Genomic DNA, 20,645 nt, shown 5'->3' with positions numbered 1-20,645 from the left:
TTTATATAATTTGAAATGGTTACAACCGCAGTTAAAACAATATTTAAACCAGGACGTATTTCTTTCGAACCCAAAGCTTCTCTGTGGATCATGCAATGTGACCAGACGCATTGAGGCGATTTTTGTTTTACTAGTGCTTGTATACTTTCGAACCTCCCGGATATTGAACAAGCATATTCCGATGCATATTCCAGTGCATATTCCGATGCAATTTTTGCATTCTGTGTTTGCATCATTCATAACATCATTTAAAATAGCAAATAATGCTATCGCTGTTGTTTTGAGTTCTATTGCTTTGCAGAAAAGTAGTTCTACTACTGACATATTATCACAAAATCAAACATAGGCAATGAAATGAGCATCTTTATTAATATCTCTTGCTTCAAAGTTTATTGAAAACATTTTGTCACGCAACATCGAGAAAAGCTGACACTACATTTCCAGCTGTATCACCAATTCGACGAGCAACAGTATCATTTGAAAGAGGTATGGACTGTAATTGTTTTGAAAAATTAACTCCAAACATAGTTTATACAATATCAATTGCTGCTGATTTTTACTTTGCTTTTGTGTTGGCAGTTAGTTAAAAGTAATTTAAAGACAGAATTAAAAATATTCAATATACATTACTGTTGCATACATTTTACTGCAATTGGGGGGCGCGGTGAAAATTACGATTGAAAACTGGGCCGCCAATACTGAAAGGTTGAGAAACGCTGAATTAGACGATAAATTATATAAATATAGAATATTTATTATGAGAGGTATTATATTAGTACATTATAATAATTAGACCAAATTATTAGACGCACTATAGTGTTTTTATAATTACATTTTTTGCACGAGTTTATATGCAATACTTTTATATTTAAACATGCATGCAATGGATTTTTATTCGGGAGATTTTTTATATGCTTCCTATTTTTTTTTTAATTTTTAACGTATTGCATTGCAATGTTAACCAATTGATACACGAACATAAATAAGTGTAAACTGGTTTCAGCCACGTAAAAACAATAAAGCTGTATAGTATCACCTGATAATTAAGATTTTAGATAGAATCTTAGAGTGCGTCTAAAATGCATTCCCATGTTCTATATAAATTCTTGGCATTAATTCAATTTCGACAATGCTAAAGTGTTCCATCTCATCCTCTTGCACGCCGGAATCTAATGCCTTGTTAAGAACATGTGGTTCTTTCCATAGCATTTTGCCCGCAATTGCCTCCCTCGGCCACTGCGGTTTCTCTTTTTTTCTTCCCTTCATATTAACTCATTTATTTAGTATTATTTTTTTCATTTCTCAAATTTTTTTGTTACATTTTTGGCTTCCGTAGATTTCTAGGCTCTGTTTTTACCTTATTTTCTAATTTTTGATCATAAATTTTCGTTTTTTGCTTTAAATCACTTTTTTCTTCTTCACTGACGTCTGACGATTCGCCTATTTTTGAGTGCTCGAATCACGTAAAGTTTTATTATCTTCTTCATATTTTTGACGAAGTTTTTAAACCTTTAATTGTTACTTTCCATAAGTGCTCCGGTAACAAAGTCTCTCACACCAGTAAAACAAAAGGTTTGTTAAACTAGTTCTGTCGTCGGTTGTGGTCCGTCACGTGACATTCCTACCATAATAACCCTTAAAAGACAGTTTAAAGATCGGGTTGTGGTGACAGTTTAAAGTGTGGTGTGATACACATCTTCTGAACTATCGCATCAGTTAAATTTATTTGTTTTTAAATCATTATTTTTAAGCAGTTCTTTATTGTAAATCAGTTTTGAAATCAGGAAATTTTTTCTTATTGACATCATTTGGATATTGATCATTCCAATTTTTAAAAAAAGATCTCTGCGGAAAATATCCCCATAGAACGAAATGTTCTTCCCTATACCGGATTTTTTAGTTTAAGATGACGATTTCATTTTAATTTCTGATTAAAGGAAGATCATTAAAAAAGAATGCTAACAGAACTGATAAACAGAAGCGGGAAAATGTCAGATTCCGAAGAGCATCATTGGACATATCATTCGAAACCCTAAAACGATATTTTACTTTTTTAAATGGAAGAGCTTACTCTTAAAATGTCAAAAAGTGCAAAGCAAACTAAAATTTTTGAAGCAAATTAAACTCTCGTACATACTTGAACGAACCGCAAAGGTTTAAAAGTTAAAAACTCTGGGCTGCCATTGTGACGGAATAGGGTTCGAACATCAGGGGGGACTTGGAACCTACCCTGCTTCATTCCCATTTGTACCAGCCTATCTGGGATGTAAACGTAGCTAGTACGTATTGTCACAGTCCTGCCGTTGTTATCATAATCCTCTTGGCCTTAAACTAGGTTGTTGCCCGAGTGTTTTATTTAATTTTACGTATTTGTATCTGTTATTCCATGATTATTTGTCTTCACTTTTGAGCATTGCATAGCATCAATATATTTATAATAATTTTACTTCGTTTTTTAATAAACCTATGTCCCTGTCCAAATTATTAAACGCACTCTAAGATTCCATGTAAAATTTTAATTATCAGGTGTTACTATACAGCTTTATTGTTTTTATGATGCTGAAACCGGTTTGCGCTTGTTTACGTTTATGTATCAATTGGTTAACATATTAATGCAATAATTCTACATAGTAACTAAAAATAAATAAAAATAGGAAGTATATAAAAAACCTCTTGAATAAAAACCCATTACGTGTATTTTTAAATATAAAAGTATTGCATATAAACTCTTTCAAAACATGTAATTATCAAAACACTATAGTGCGTCTAATAATTTGGTCTAATTATTATAATGTATCAATATAATACCTGACATAATATTCTATATTAATATAATATATCGTCTAATTTATTCAATCGTCGAATTTATATTATATATCGCCCTAATTAGCCAATTCATAAACGAACTTAAACAAGTGCAAACCGATTTCAGTCGCGTAAAAACAATAAAGCTGGATAGTATCACCTGATAATTAAGACTTTACATAGAATAAACTGGCGCAAAACAAGCATGTATTTAAAAAATTACAGCGCGTCTAATAATTTGGTCTAGCTATTATAATATACTTATATAATACCTGATATAATAAATAATCTATATTTATATAATTTATCGTCTAATTTATTCAATCGTCGAATTTATATTATATATCGCCCTAATTAGCCAATTCATAAACGAACTTAAACAAGTGCAAACCGATTTCAGTCGCGTAAAAACAATAAAGCTGGATAGTATCACCTGATAATTAAGACTTTACATAGAATAAACTGGCGCAAAACAAGCATGTATTTAAAAAATTACAGCGCGTCTAATAATTTGGTCTAGCTATTATAATATACTTATATAATACCTGATATAATAAATAATCTATATTTATATAATTTATCGTCTAATTTATTCAATCGTCGAATTTATATTATATATCGCCCTAATTAGCCAATTCATAAACGAACTTAAACAAGTGCAAACCGATTTCAGTCGCGTAAAAACAATAAAGCTGGATAGTATCACCTGATAATTAAGACTTTACATAGAATAAACTGGCGCAAAACAAGCATGTATTTAAAAAATTACAGCGCGTCTAATAATTTGGTCTAGCTATTATAATATACTTATATAATACCTGATATAATAAATAATCTATATTTATATAATTTATCGTCTAATTTATTCAATCGTCGAATTTATATTATATATCGCCCTAATTAGCCAATTCATAAACGAACTTAAACAAGTGCAAACCGATTTCAGTCGCGTAAAAACAATAAAGCTGGATAGTATCACCTGATAATTAAGACTTTACATAGAATAAACTGGCGCAAAACAAGCATGTATTTAAAAAATTACAGCGCGTCTAATAATTTGGTCTAGCTATTATAATATACTTATATAATACCTGATATAATAAATAATCTATATTTATATAATTTATCGTCTAATTTATTCAATCGTCGAATTTATATTATATATCGCCCTAATTAGCCAATTCATAAACGAACTTAAACAAGTGCAAACCGATTTCAGTCGCGTAAAAACATTAAAGCTGGATAGTATCACCTGATAATTAAGACTTTACATAGAATAAACTGGCGCAAAACAAGCCTGTATTTAAAAAATTACAGCGCGTCTAATAATTTGGTCTAGCTATTATAATATACTTATATAATACCTGATATAATAAATAATCCATATTTATATAATTTATCGTCTAATTTATTCAATCGTCGAATTTATATTATATATCGCCCTAATTAGCCAATTCATAAACGAACTTAAACAAGTGCAAACCGATTTCAGTCGCGTAAAAACAATAAAGCTGGATAGTATCACCTGATAATTAAGACTTTACATAGAATAAACTGGCGCAAAACAAGCATGTATTTAAAAAATTACAGCGCGTCTAATAATTTGGTCTAGCTATTATAATATACTTATATAATACCTGATATAATAAATAATCTATATTTATATAATTTATCGTCTAATTTATTCAATCGTCGAATTTATATTATATATCGCCCTAATTAGCCAATTCATAAACGAACTTAAACAAGTGCAAATCGATTTCAGTCGCGTAAAAACAATAAAGCTGGATAGTATCACCTGATAATTAAGACTTTGCATAGAATAAACTGGCGCAAAACAAGCATGTATTTAAAAAATTACAGCGCGTCTAATAATTTGGTCTAGCTATTATAATATACTTATATAATACCTGATATAATAAATAATCTATATTTATATAATTTATCGTCTAATTTATTCAATCGTCGAATTTATATTATATATCGCCCTAATTAGCCAATTCATAAACGAACTTAAACAAGTGCAAACCGATTTCAGTCGCGTAAAAACAATAAAGCTGGATAGTATCACCTGATAATTAAGACTTTACATAGAATAAACTGGCGCAAAACAAGCATGTATTTAAAAAATTACAGCGCGTCTAATAATTTGGTCTAGCTATTATAATATACTTATATAATACCTGATATAATAAATAATCTATATTTATATAATTTATCGTCTAATTTATTCAATCGTCGAATTTATATTATATATCGCCCTAATTAGCCAATTCATAAACGAACTTAAACAAGTGCAAACCGATTTCAGTCGCGTAAAAACAATAAAGCTGGATAGTATCACCTGATAATTAAGACTTTACATAGAATAAACTGGCGCAAAACAAGCATGTATTTAAAAAATTACAGCGCGTCTAATAATTTGGTCTAGCTATTATAATATACTTATATAATACCTGATATAATAAATAATCTATATTTATATAATTTATCGTCTAATTTATTCAATCGTCGAATTTATATTATATATCGCCCTAATTAGCCAATTCATAAACGAACTTAAACAAGTGCAAACCGATTTCAGTCGCGTAAAAACAATAAAGCTGGATGGTATCACCTGATAATTAAGACTTTACATAGAATAAACTGGCGCAAAACAAGCATGTATTTAAAAAATTACAGCGCGTCTAATAATTTGGTCTAGCTATTATAATATACTTATATAATACCTGATATAATAAATAATCTATATTTATATAATTTATCGTCTAATTTATTCAATCGTCGAATTTATATTATATATCGCCCTAATTAGCCAATTCATAAACGAACTTAAACAAGTGCAAACCGATTTCAGTCGCGTAAAAACAATAAAGCTGGATAGTATCACCTGATAATTAAGACTTTACATAGAATAAACTGGCGCAAAACAAGCATGTATGTCAGACTATGGATTTCAATGAACAAGGTTCGAGTAAGAGTCAGAGATCACGAGTTCGAAAAACCTCTGAAAGAGGGAGTTCAAACATTTAAAAATGGTTTAAAGACAGAATTTGCATAGTATTAATTTTGAGTGTGTAAGTACCCTCATTATGCAACTGTTATTATGTATATATATATAACAAATCAAGATTGGATTTGGAGTTTGTTTCTTTTTATTTTCAAGACTGTATGTATTGAATTCATGTTATGGAGAGGATTGTTTTTCCTTCATGATGTTTAAGTTAAGTTATGATTTTTATTGCTTAATAAAATTTATGATTAGTTAAAAGATGACTTTTTCATTATGCTTGCTGGGCATTTTCCACAACGCACTAAACTCTGCCAGCAAGGTTATGGGCCATGCCTGCCCAGCTTAGTTAAGCTTTTGTCGTCTTTGGAAGCAAGTTTATTATAACGCTACAGGGGCCGTTTAGATCGATTGGAGATGGCCGAAAATGACAGCAGCTCCATATTGGGATTTACAAAGCTAAACAGTTTTAATTACAGTAGTTGGAAAATAAATATGAAAGTATTACTCATCGATAAAGGCTCTTGGGAATTTGTTGGTGGTACAGAGAAGCCATTACCAACTGATGCAACAGACAGAGACTTACGCTCTTATGAAATGCGAAAAGCTAGAAGTTACTCTACTATATTCCTAGGAATTGATGAGCAGTTTCAACCGCTGATAGCCGACACAGAGGACGGAAAAACAGCGTGGACTATTTTGAAGGAAAACTTTGAACCTACCTCCCGAGCACGGTTAGCCGGACTTATTGATGAATTCTTTGAATTGAAGTTTGATCCAGAGAAGGAGACTATTGGCATTTTCTGCAAGTTAGTAAATGAAAAAAGGAAACAGATTCACGACGCAGGTTTTGAAATTCCAGAAAAGCTCACATGTTTCCAATTAATTAGAAGATTGCCAGCAGATTATGACAACTTAGTTCAAATGCTTTATCGACTAGAAGATAAAGATTTTTCGATTTCTAATGTTGAAAAGGAGCTCCTAATCGAATCTGGAAGGATACAACAAAAGCAGAAAGACAGAGGAGAGGACATAGTCGCCGATGCTTATACTACTTCATCTACTAGAAAGCAAGCCTATCGGAAGTTGAATGGAAATAAAAGCAGTGGTCGCGTCCTGGGTAATGATACAACAACAACGATTATGTGTTCCTACTGCAATAAGAAAGGACATAGTGCGGAAAGATGTTTCCTGAAGAAGAAAACCACGAAACGGAATTCTAAAACTCAAGATTCCAAGGAAACCTTTTATAGTGATTTGACTACGATAAGAGGTGCTGAAATTCGCCAAGGGAAAGACAAGCAGTTTGTTGAATTCCTGATAGATACTGCCAGCACAGCTCACTTCTGTACACAAAGAGACTACTTTAGTAATTTCAAGACATTGAATCCTAGTCAAGTACTTGTTGGAGATAAAAATAGTAAGTCTGATATTTTTGGTATTGGTGATATACATTTTAATGTTAAAGATAGAGATAAATTTGTTCCCATAAAATTAGAAAATGTATATTTTGCACCCAATATGCGTAGAAATTCAATAAGCGGTTCGAATATGGATTTAGCAGGGATTACTGTAAAATGGGGTAACAACAAAATGACTGTATTTGGTAAAAACCATAATTATTTATTTACTGTACCTAGAATTGATAAGTTGTATATACTTAAAGGCTATGTTGAAAAAGTGGTAGTAACTAAAGAATTAGCATTTAGTACAGGTCTAGATAGGGAATTGGTTCATAGACGATTTTGCCATTTAAATGTTGCAATGCTAAATCATATGAGTCAAAACAATGTTGTGAATGGTTTAGATAATTTGTGTGGTAAATTTGATACTTGTAATACTTGTAAAATAACTAAATCGACTAGAACTAGTTTTAAAGTAAATCACGGTATAATGACTAAAAGTGTATTAGAGAAAGTACATATGGATGTTTGGGGTAAAAGTCCAGTAAATTCAGTTGGCGGAGCTGAATATTTCGTATCTGTAATAGATAATTTTTCTCGTTATGTTGAAATTTTTACTATAAAACATAAACATGAAGTTTTTAATTGCCTTAAACTGTATTTAGCAAAATATGAAAGACAATTAAATGTTAAACTTAAATCTGTAAGGTGTGATAACGGCATGGAATTTTGTAATGTAAAATTTCAAGATTTTCTTAATGAATTAGGTATACGTATGGAGAGAACTTCAGTATACACTCCAGATGCAAATTGGGGTTGTCATTTAACAAACAGATTTTCTACATCAGGTTATTTGATATGCTTAGCAGGTATTCCTTTTAGTTGGAAATGTAGCAAACAAAAATGTATTGCATTAAGTAGCATGGAATCAGAATTTATAGCTTTAACAGATACGGTTAAAGAACTTTTATGGTTTACAAACATATGTAATGAGTTAAACATAATATCAAAAATTGAAAAACCTGTTTTGTATTGTGACAATCAATCTGCAATTTATTATTGTAAAAATAATGTTGAAAATTTAAAGACGAAGCATATTGATATAAGATTTCATTTCGTGAGAAATTTGCTTAATGAGGGAAAATTCGAAATTAAGTATATTAAAAGTAAAAGTAATTTGGCTGATTTTTTGACTAAGGCTTTAACTAAGACTGAATTAAATAAAATTAAAGGAACTTATTTTAAAATGTTCGATGGGGCCGCATGTCAGACTATGGATTTCAATGAACAAGGTTCGAGTAAGAGTCAGAGATCACGAGTTCGAAAAACCTCTGAAAGAGGGAGTTCAAACATTTAAAAATGGTTTAAAGACAGAATTTGCATAGTATTAATTTTGAGTGTGTAAGTACCCTCATTATGCAACTGTTATTATGTATATATATATAACAAATCAAGATTGGATTTGGAGTTTGTTTCTTTTTATTTTCAAGACTGTATGTATTGAATTCATGTTATGGAGAGGATTGTTTTTCCTTCATGATGTTTAAGTTAAGTTATGATTTTTATTGCTTAATAAAATTTATGATTAGTTAAAAGATGACTTTTTCATTATGCTTGCTGGGCATTTTCCACAACGCACTAAACTCTGCCAGCAATGTATTTAAAAAATTACAGCGCGTCTAATAATTTGGTCTAGCTATTATAATATACTTATATAATACCTGATATAATAAATAATCTATATTTATATAATTTATCGTCTAATTTATTCAATCGTCGAATTTATATTATATATCGCCCTAATTAGCCAATTCATAAACGAACTTAAACAAGTGCAAACCGATTTCAGTCGCGTAAAAACAATAAAGCTGGATAGTATCACCTGATAATTAAGACTTTACATAGAATAAACTGGCGCAAAACAAGCATGTATTTAAAAAATTACAGCGCGTCTAATAATTTGGTCTAGCTATTATAATATACTTATATAATACCTGATATAATAAATAATCTATATTTATATAATTTATCGTCTAATTTATTCAATCGTCGAATTTATATTATATATCGCCCTAATTAGCCAATTCATAAACGAACTTAAACAAGTGCAAACCGATTTCAGTCGCGTAAAAACAATAAAGCTGGATAGTATCACCTGATAATTAAGACTTTACATAGAATAAACTGGCGCAAAACAAGCATGTATTTAAAAAATTACAGCGCGTCTAATAATTTGGTCTAGCTATTATAATATACTTATATAATACCTGATATAATAAATAATCTATATTTATATAATTTATCGTCTAATTTATTCAATCGTCGAATTTATATTATATATCGCCCTAATTAGCCAATTCATAAACGAACTTAAACAAGTGCAAACCGATTTCAGTCGCGTAAAAACAATAAAGCTGGATAGTATCACCTGATAATTAAGACTTTACATAGAATAAACTGGCGCAAAACAAGCATGTATTTAAAAAATTACAGCGCGTCTAATAATTTGATCTAGCTATTATAATATACTTATATAATACCTGATATAATAAATAATCTATATTTATATAATTTATCGTCTAATTTATTCAATCGTCGAATTTATATTATATATCGCCCTAATTAGCCAATTCATAAACGAACTTAAACAAGTGCAAACCGATTTCAGTCGCGTAAAAACAATAAAGCTGGATAGTATCACCTGATAATTAAGACTTTACATAGAATAAACTGGCGCAAAACAAGCATGTATTTAAAAAATTACAGCGCGTCTAATAATTTGGTCTAGCTATTATAATATACTTATATAATACCTGATATAATAAATAATCTATATTTATATAGTTTATCGTCTAATTTATTCAATCGTCGAATTTATATTGTATATGAGTCGCTCAGAAGCCAATGCGGTTAAGTCCAAAACACAAAAATTGAGAAAATTAATGTTTCTTGATACATTAGTTTTTAAAATTCTTGGCTTATTAATTTATTTAGAAAAGTGTATAAAGTCTTTTTTCGAGGGGTAAACTCTACAAAAAAACAAGATATGTACAGGATGTGTAAATAAAAACGTAAGTATTTATTGAAATAATGACAGCATCTTAAAAATGTTAGGACTTATACCTTTTGGCAGCTGAAAAAGATAAGAAATTTGTGTAAAAATAATAATTTATTTCAAAGTTGCATAAAATTGAACCTAAATGAAAATATAAAATCTTATATTTTGTTTCACATCCTACATAGAAAAGAAACGTAAAATCTACTTAATCAAAGTGCAATCACTTAACCAAATGACCTACTTAATCAAAGAAACAATTTATATTAGAGTCTACTAGTATAAACGAACTTTTATTTTTCACAATCATCACTAGATACAGTGACTAATAGAAAATAAACTGTCGGATTATTTCAGAAATTGTTTTTTACTTCAAAAATAGAGTGGCACTTTTCTTCGTTTTAGGAAATGAAAATAAAATTAATAAATAAAATAAAAAACTAAAAATACCACATTTTAAAAAAATACCACGAAAAATACCATACCCCTTTTTTTTGGTAAAAAAATACTACGTCTGGCAACCCTGAATTACTATTAATTTCTTGTTTTTCAGTGTTACCAACAAATATCGAAAGAAGAATAATAATTAAATTTTTATTTCAAAGTTTATGTAAAAAAATATTGATAAAAGGTGAACTTATTCACAATGGCTTCTGAAATTATTATACAATATATTCAGAAGCTATTAAAAAAAGGGCTGTCTTACCTAGAAAAAAGTAACCAGCGAGTAAATCCTTTAATAACCAAGAAGATTATTATTTATTTTATCAGAATTTCCAAAAATCAGAAAATATCAAAAAATGGACTTAACCGCATTGTTTTCTGAGCGGCTCAATATCCTTTAATTTAACCAATTGATACACGGACGTATAAACAAGTATAAACCCGTTTCAGTCGCGTAAAAACAATAAGGCTGTATAATATCGCCTGATAATTAAGATTTTAAATAGAATCTTATAGTGTGTCTAATAATTTGGCTATGGGCGGTACTGTCTAACTTGTCTCACCGACTGAAAATAATTCAATAATTGCAAAAACCTCTAACCTTCTGGAATTTTTCTCCATAACGAATTTATAACTGATTTCGTAATAGAGAGATTTAACTGAATTAATATTGCATAAAATTTCTATACCATTTTCGAGATTCAATGCAATATTTTGTGTTAAAAACATTAAATCTCCCTTTTTATGACTCTAAGAGGTGCAAAGAACAAATTGGAAAAAGATATTCTTCTTTAAATGCGCCATCTAAATGTTTTCAATGTTCTTTTCAAATATAATAACCCTTCTACTTGTGTGTTTCCTAATTCTATTTGCTGTCGATTTGTGTAATCTTTCCTTTTTAAAGACATTGGTGATTGCGCTACAAATTTCAGTTTTCTTTAAGAACTTTGGAAATAACTATTCGCAAATTACATTTGTGATTGCGCAACAAATTGATTTAGCTCACTTTTGCCTTTCATTTAAAGCATTTAGAACAATTTTATTTTGGAAGAAATTTCGATTATTTTTCGAGTTATTCGATTATTTTTTGAGGTAAGAGAAAAGATTTTTGACTTTCTATGATTTGTTTTGTTTAAATATTAAAGGAAGATACTCTATTAGAGGAAGAACTCTGTTACATTGTTTTTTACGCCATCTACATTCTTTTTCTTTGATACATTAATCAATTCCATGTTTCTTTTTGTTTTGATATAAACTCCTGCTTGAAAGTTATTTTTCAAAAAGAGTGTCAGATATTGTTATAAAATCGTTTGATGGTTATTTTGATAGAAATAGTGGTAAGTTGCTGTGGATTCATTTCTGTTTTCAATACAATTGATGTCATTGTGATGTTTTTATTTAAGGGCAAAGTCAGCAATAATATATTTCATTCAGTAAATAATGTTTTTGAACTTCAAGCATGTCTTAGACACTACGCAGAAACACAACTGGTCTTTCAGAAACAGAGGTCAGATGAATTCTTGGGTGAAATGAAGATGTTTATAGAAGATCCGGATAGAAGGAACTGAGAAAGCATTTTATGAACTTCTGATAGGAAGGTGCTGAAAATAATCTATAGTTCGGCTTTGAGGAGAACTCCTCCACACTAAAAGTCCGGGATTGTCTGCTGCTATTTCTGTAAGTTAGAGCACATGTGTTGATGGGTTCATTCACGCTGACTTATGCAAAGATCAAGACAAAACTATTCACCCCACATCCCTATTCAAAGTGAACATGGTACCCTCCACGATGTGAGTCTAGAGTTCTCCTGAAAGCCGCACTATACATTCCCTGACCAAATTCTTAGATGCACTATTAAGATTCTATGTAAAATCTTAATTATCATGTCATACTAGATAGCTTTATTGGTTTTAAACGACTCAAACCGGTTTGCGTTCGTGTATCAATTGGCTAAATTAGGTGATATATAATATAAATTCGACCATTGGTGATATATTACAAAAATTAGACTATATATTACGTAAATATAGAATATTTATTAAATCAGGTATTATATTAGTATATTATAATAATTAGCTCAAATTATTAGACGCTTTGTAATATTTTAATGATTGCATATTTCGCACGAGTTTATACACTACACTTTTATATTTAAACATACATGTAACGGGCTTTTATGAAGGAGATTTTTTTATATACTTCTATTTGTATATATATTTTTTAACGTATTGCGTTATAATGTTAACCAATTGATACACAAACATAAACAAGTGCATTCCGATTTTAGTCGCATGAAAACAATAAAGCTGTAGAAGATTTTGCATTAAGATTTTGCATAGAATCTTACAGTTCGTCTAATAATTAGGCCAGGGATTGTAGAGTAGTTAATGAATTTTCTGATTCACGATTATTTATTGTCCTCGAGTGAGTAAAAAAAAAATGTAGAAGAAGTTGTGCTTACCAGAAATCGACTTATAAGAGTGAAGGCAAGTTTTGTATAGATTTGAAAAAGTGGATTTCTCAGTGAAAAACACAAAATCCATGTGACCACGACAAAAATACAATTTACTAGTATATAAGACAACTCGATTCTATGTTGGGGATTCATAGATTCTATGTTGGGGATTCATAGATAAAGTTGGTCCTCACACAGAGTGAAACGAGAAAGAACGACAGTTAACAAGCTTATTCAAAGACTTTTTCAATGGTATAATGGTTATAATGACGGGTCAGAATGTTTTTTTATGGAGATAATTTCTCCAAAACTAAATATTAGAAAGCGAATAACAAGAAGAGAACTCTTTGGACACAAAAGGCCCAAGTTTCTATTAAAAAAACACCGATGTTTTAAAAACATGGGGAAAGATTTTATTTAGAATCATACATATCATTTTAAAGGCTATTTAAAAACTTTGCGATGTTATCAAAAATTCGTTGTTCCCTGAAATCGATATATAGATGAAAGTTTTAAAAAAAAATCATGGCTGAAGGTAGGTACTTTATTTACGTCGCACTAGAGCTGCACAATGTGCTATTGGCGACAGGCTGAATACGAAGACTGATCCGAAAACATGCCATCGCAATTTTGATCCTATGCAGAGGGGATGGCTCCTCTGCCCGACGGCTCATGTGCCTTGGTAGCCTGACGACCGGAGCGTGAAGTGGAGTACTTTCCGATATAACAGTTTAACGTGGACCGATAACACGCACATTCGGTCCCTACGTAGGCTGATCAAAGTAGCCACTCACCCACTTACTGACTTTGGTGTTCTACTGGGAACGTTGTTAATTGGTAAAAACATGTTACAGCAGTTGTGTCAATTAGGTCAATTACCGCAATTACTCGGATTATTATAAAATATCCCAATAATTAAGTAAAAATGTAGGTGGTGCATTAAAAATATAGTGATGGTGTTCACAAGCAGGCAACGTTTTACGAACCAATGTGCACATTAGTCTCAGTTTCGTTCAAAATTTGCTCTGTATGAACCGAGGGATGTCTTTCAATATTGGTCCTATATAGGGCCTATATATGATCAATATGTGGCCTCTATTTGGTGAAATGCCGGGTGAATAATTACAAGGAATGAATAATTACAAGGTATAGTGAACTCTCAGCATGGAACAAAATGTGTTGAATACAGTTCAAAGGGTATTAACGTAAGAACTAAGATCTTAAAGTATCTTCATTGCGTTTTGCAACGTAAAACCCATTTTCAGAGAATACTCCCAAAACATTCTGTGTTTTACGTTTCAACGAATGTCGCATGCGTTTTATTTACGGATGAGGCGTATTTCACGTGATATCATGTGTTCAACCACAGCAATGCTCATTTATGGGCTGGCAAGAATTCCCATGTCAGTCAATTTTTGCACTTGTGTTGTCAGCGATCTCGGGCTTTACTTGTTGCCATCACCATTTGCAAGTTATCTCATCTTTTTGCAAGAATTATTAAAAAGCTTATGCCACAACACGTCAGACATCACATGTGGTAGATAGAGCTCCTCCCCATTATGGCAGGTGTGTTCGTGAACATTTGAATCAGGTCACCGATTGATGGGTCGCGGTGGATCGGTTCTCTGGTTACCACACTTTCTTGATTTAAACAGCTTTTTTTGGCACTGAAATGTGCTCGCAACACCTGTGGATTCCGAAATGAATCTGGTTGCCCAACAACCAACAAAACCACGAACCAATCCAGGCGGTGCAATTCATGCATTGGTGTAAACATCTTTTATGACGCATATCATCTGCCATAGCTCATGTAATATCTTTAAACAATAAATATTTCTGATGTTTTGTGTCTCTTTGTGTTTTGTACCTGTCATACTACTGAGATAAGCGTAATTATCAACTATGTCAACCTTCATCTATCAAAAAATATCTCAAGATAAAATCAAGCTTTCATGTTTTATATACTAGTGAATTGGTATTTAATATTTTTAGTGGTAGTTACGCCACATTACTCCCCTTCCAGAATTTTATCTGTAATACTCATAGAATTCGATGAACGAATAGCATTAATTGATTTATGTTTTTTTTAATGTTTAAAAATTTTTTTTTTCATTTTGCTCATTATATTTTTTCTTCATTTTTGTTAACTTATATCATTTCGCTCATTTTTTCTTCCTTTAATTTTGCTAATTGACCGGGAGACTCTTATTTACTTCACCCTTTCCTTTTAGCGCTATATTTTAAGCAAATTAAATGTTTAATGTGAACTATCCATCGATGTTGGTGAATCACCTCCGCAGGTCATCATTGAGGGGAGCATAATTATCGACTATGTCAACTGCAGTGTATCTACCACTATAAAACTCGCTTCTGTCGTGAAGGGTACCTTTTCATAGATATGAAGGTTGACAATTTCTACGTTATTTACCAGAAGGTATCTCAAGAGAGAATCAAGTTAAAGTGCCTTTATTTACTAGGAAATTTATATTTATTATTTATAGTGGTAATTACGCCACACTACTTTCTCGTAACGATTTCAACTATAGATTACTATGCAATTCTGAGTATACTTGTAATTTCCCCAACCTACCCTTAAAGTTTGTCACAATAATAATAGGACACAAGTACATACTTGACTAACAATACTGATGAAAAAATGCATAAATAAAAATGTGAAAGTGTACAAAATTGAACTTTTAATTAAATCAAGTAAATAAATAACACAATTCGAAAAAAACAAATTGAATTGAAAAAATAGTAAATAATATTAAAAAATACACAAATAAGAATCGTATGGAAATAAGGTCCAAAAATGAAATATTCTAAAATAAGAAAACACAAATGAATGCCTGAAAAGAAATGAAAAAGTAATTAATTAAGATAAAAGTAGGCTTTATAAAAACAAATTATGCATATAAATACGAAGATCTGCATGTTTTTATGTAATAAATTGGATTTTTTAGAAACGGTCATTTATTACTATGGTTTAGATATCTCACTCAAGTCTTTACAAAAAGTAGAATTTTGTAAAATGCGTGATATTTTATGCACTAATCAATATTTATAATGATTAAAAATAATAATGCGGCTATTAAATGATTAAAATATGATGATAAAAATATTAATGCGTCTAATTAAAATGATACTGCGTCTTCGAAAAACTTTCAAAAGACGCATTTACACACCCGATACGATTGAGAATTAATTTCTAAGAGCTGCTTTTTAAGCTAAAAACATAAGGAAAATTTTGCCAACCAAAAGAAATATTCTTAGATATGATAATTGAACTAAAAATGATGTTTCAAATTAAATAGAGTTAGATCTTTAACATTTATGTACAATGAGCAAAATTGGTCTTCTTAATAACTTTTGATCCAATGATTGCACTTGTTAAAATACAAACTTTGAAGGGATAATCCTTAAATATGCTTATTAATTAGTTCACAGGATAGTTGCGAAATCAGACACAAAAATATACTTTCTCTGTATATATTTTCTTCTTCATTTGATATTCAAAATTTGGAGGATGGGGAGGATTGTTTCTTTTAAATTGGATTGTTTCTTTTAAATAGTTCCAGTTGCCAGGAACTATTTAAAAGAAACAAAAGCAGTTATAGAACTCTTTATTCAAAGGTAATTTAATGCAAGATATAGGTTTTTTTCACCAAGATTATTCATTATTATTTATACTTTATTTTAATAATTAATGAAAAAATTTTTGAAATGTGAGGCACAGACATAATTGCATTATTTTAAACTATTTTAAATGGCAAAATCCAAACTTTGAGAACAGATTTGGTGAACAATTTCTGTTTGATTCAATTTTTTAAGTGTCGTATATTTAAATTTTCATTTCTCATTAACTATTTAACCGATTCTGCTCAAATTTTTGATTTTGTCATTTAAATTTACATAGATTAAATTATTATAAAAGTTAAAGTATCCGAATTTTTCGGGTATGTTTATATAGGAAAAGTGCAGTTGTGTTTATAAATTAGTATATTTTAGACTAGATCGATTAAGATGTTAGTACTTGCAAATACGATCATTTTATCTAAAGTTGTTAAGGCATTTTTTTAATTGTTCCATTTTTTTAGTTTTGTGAGAAACCACTAAACGTTTCAAAATAATTCATTTGACTTTTCTTTTTTGATTTATTCGTTTTTAAGCATAAAATATCTTTTCAATTATTTACAACTGAGTGTAAGAATAAGAAATTTTATGTTTTACACAATACAATTTTATGTTTTACAGTCGAACCCCGCTTTTGCGAGCCCCTATTAACCGAATTTCGTGATTAATGAATTTTATGAAGCTTATGAAGTAGATTTATAGGAAACAATGAATAGTGACTGAGGAATCTTCAATGGTAACTGTTACTTTTTATGATGTTTTGTGCGCAAAGAGTGAAAACTTACCTACAACACAAGATGTAAATGAAGTCTCTTCATGACGTCAAAAAAGAACTTTTTTTAAGTCAAGCAAAGCTTACTCACGGAATGCTTTCGAATTCATTCGCTGTATTTTATGTTCCTGAATAAAAAGATTTATTTTGTGCCTTATTAGAAAGGTTCGAATATTTCATAAGGTTAGTCAATTTCTTTATTTTGCCTCCGATATTACGAATTATCCCCGATTTAACAAATAATATTTCCCTATAAATTATTTAAATCGTGGTCCGACTGTATTATTAAAGGAGAGTACAAATCAATCAAAAGTACAGATCATAACAAGTAAGCTTAATTAAAGCTCTTTCTTACAATATACTTTACAATATTTTTTTACAATATATTTACCTCAATAGTGATTGGTCAGAGTATGAAAATTCACTCAAATATTTATTTACGTATAAAATTTTTGAAATAATTCTAAACGCGGCAACTAAATTTTGGACTCTACTAAAGCCAATTATAAAACAAGGTTCTCAATTGGTATTTTAGACGAAGTTTAAAATATAGGATGAATGTTATATATTTATTAGCATTCACTTTCCCAATAATAAGAGATTTGGAGATATCATTAGAAAGCTTCCGTTCAGAATAATTTAATTCATTATTTTAAGTATTCATTCTAAAGCATTTATTTTTTTAAGCACGTACTATTTCTCTTCAACTTAGCTATTCTTTATAAGAATTCTATTTATTTTTGTACTGTCAAAAAATATAGACATTTTTTAGCACATTCTTTGGATTTTCTTTTTTCTAAAGTTAATTCCATTCTGATTTTGCTTTCTTTTTGCTGGTTACAATAAATAAATAATTAAATTTTTTAAATAAAATAATTATTTTTCTGCCCATTCTAACCCCATGTTTTGAGGTTAGTGTAGACAAGTCATAAAGAAAATGTTTACATCATTTTAAAGAATGTAATTTTAAATGACAACATACAAATTTTGAACGAAATCAGTGAATAGTTCCTGAGAAACCAAATTTTAAAAGAGTCAAATATATGAACTTTGGACGGCTTTCTTGACCGAACTATTGAAACCATATTGTGGCTACCCTTTTATTTCAAGGGATCTGAATATGATTTCGTTGAAAATATGCATTTTCTTTCACAGAAAGCACGTTGTTATGCCTGGTTTAACTTAAAATATCGTCTACACTAATTAATTAGCATATTCGAGGTCAACCCTCAAACCTTTAAGATCAATTAAGTGAAAATTCGATTATTAGATGAATAGTTGCTCATTATATATCCAAATTAGATAATGAAAAAAGGTCATAGTTCAAAATAAAGGTAAAATGAGACACTAAATTTTATATACAGATACTAGGACATTCTCGTCTGTTTCTTTTTTATTTACTTCAAACTTTTAATTAAAGGCATGCTAAAATTGCATTCAGAAAAACATAAAAAATTTTATCATTGCAACTTCGACTTAAGCAAAAATAATTGAGTAAATTATAAAATAATTGTTCAGTATTGAATGAAATGTGTGCAATAACTATGGAGTATCTATACTTACTCTAACTGGAACACTTACACAGTAAGGACTATAATTAATTCATGAAATCTATGACTACTATTATTGAAAATTGAACCTTAAATAATTGGCTCAAGAAGAATATTTTATAGTGGAAAATATAATATGATTTTCAAACTAGCTTACTTATTAAGTATTCGGGCATTGAAATTACAATAGAGAGAAAATTTTCTGCTGCAATAAGCGCTTAGATTAAATAATTTATCAAATGAGTTTAAAATATTTACGTAAAAAATAAATTTAAAAATGAAAAAAAAAGAAAATAAAAAAATTACATTTCCGTAAAGATTTTAATCGGTAGAGTTTTTTCCCTTTCCAGTAATTATAAACCCATTAAGAAGTTATCCTCCAGATGATTTCATTGACAATTGCGAATCAAAAGATAATCATCAAATAAATATCAGGTACTCCACATGATTCATAAAAGTAGACATAAGATTTTAAAATAATAATTTTGAAAATTGAGTCATATGTTGAATAACCTAATCAAAAAAATTTTTCGCATCTATTCATTCACGCATTTGTTAAAGTATAAACTTTTTTGTTTATTAGCTCTGTACGTTAAAAAGTTTTCAACTTACAAATATTTTCGGATGTTATAAACAATAACAGACAGTGATAAAAACGATTTGTTTTAAAATAATTTTATGCATTCAACAATTACTTGAGTCAAACTATAAGTTTCAAAGCGCATTATCTTTTAATGAATTAAACTGAAGATATGCATTCAGAAGCATTCCTTAAAATAGATCAGAAACAATCAATAATTACCTTTTCTCCTGAACTACGCTAGACAAGGAAGCAATACAGGACACAACTGCGATTGAACGAACCTTACCTTTAACTTTCTCGTTTCAACGCCACCTAGTGGGATATTTAAAAATCTTTGGAAATTCTTCCATCAAGTCCGAAACAAAGAGAGGATTTTTTATTATTCTAGGATTCTTTTGTACGCTGAAATTAAATATTTTAGTAGAGAAATCCTCGGATTGTTCGAATAGAAAAAAAAAAATTTTTTAACCTAACTAAAACCTATTTTAATTTTTTTTAATCAATCTAATGTGAATTAATTTTTATTAGGATATTTAATGTGTGGTTTTGAAAAAATATGTAATATTTTGTACAACAAAATACATGACTGAATAAAATTTTTACATGCCCGAGCATCTTTGATGCATATTAATGAAGCGTAAGAATGTACTTATTATTTACGAAAGAACTTATTATTATGACGAATGTACTTATTATTACTCCAACGAACAAAAAGGACATTAATATCAACACTTTTATTTTAAGTAATGAAGAATAAGGCATTACCAACAAAGAAGTATTAAGCTTTTATGAAATAAATGCCAAGCATTATTATTAGCAAAGATTATTTATTAACAATTAAAGCATTACTATTAACAATTATTAAGTACTATCGGAAGATGATGTTATAAACTTTTACATTAACAGTTTCTACCTGATTAAGGTAAACTTTTTTT

General features: G+C 29.6%; 2 protein-coding genes across 2 annotated transcripts in view; one reads left to right on the top strand and one right to left on the bottom strand.

Annotated features, from left to right (window-relative positions):
- Positions 1 to 20,009, bottom strand: part of TrissinR (Trissin receptor) — a 74,377-nt gene extending 54,368 nt beyond the window's left edge. The window contains exon 1 of the mRNA XM_087160909.1: positions 19,930 to 20,009. The gene's annotated coding sequence lies outside the window, so the exon portion shown is untranslated. The remainder of the gene's footprint in view (positions 1 to 19,929) is intronic.
- LOC147810884 (uncharacterized) lies at positions 6,233 to 8,045 on the top strand. Its single transcript, XM_087162136.1, has 3 exons — positions 6,233 to 7,235; positions 7,482 to 7,762; positions 7,986 to 8,045. The coding sequence occupies exons 1-3, from the start codon at positions 6,233 to 6,235 to the stop codon at positions 8,043 to 8,045; spliced, it is 1,344 nt and encodes a 447-aa protein (XP_087018262.1).
- Positions 20,010 to 20,645: the final 636 nt, after the last annotated feature.

The sequence above is a fragment of the Parasteatoda tepidariorum genome, chromosome 4 (assembly GCF_982258835.1).
Source record: "Parasteatoda tepidariorum strain Cologne lab strain chromosome 4, Ptep-v5.0, whole genome shotgun sequence".
NCBI classification, from domain to species: Eukaryota; Metazoa; Arthropoda; class Arachnida; order Araneae; family Theridiidae; genus Parasteatoda; species Parasteatoda tepidariorum.
This window is presented reverse-complemented; position numbering and strand designations above follow the sequence as displayed.

Bases quoted from the DNA above. Each gene is read 5' to 3' on its own strand.
- LOC147810884 (XM_087162136.1), top strand. From the start codon at position 6,233: ATGGCCGAAAATGACAGCAGCTCCATATTGGGATTTACAAAGCTAAAC. The intron at 7,236-7,481 runs GTAAGTCTGATA...ATATACTTAAAG, and splicing joins ACTTGTTGGAGATAAAAATA to GCTATGTTGAAAAAGTGGTA. The intron at 7,763-7,985 runs GTAAATTCAGTT...TTAATGAATTAG, and splicing joins ATGTTTGGGGTAAAAGTCCA to GTATACGTATGGAGAGAACT.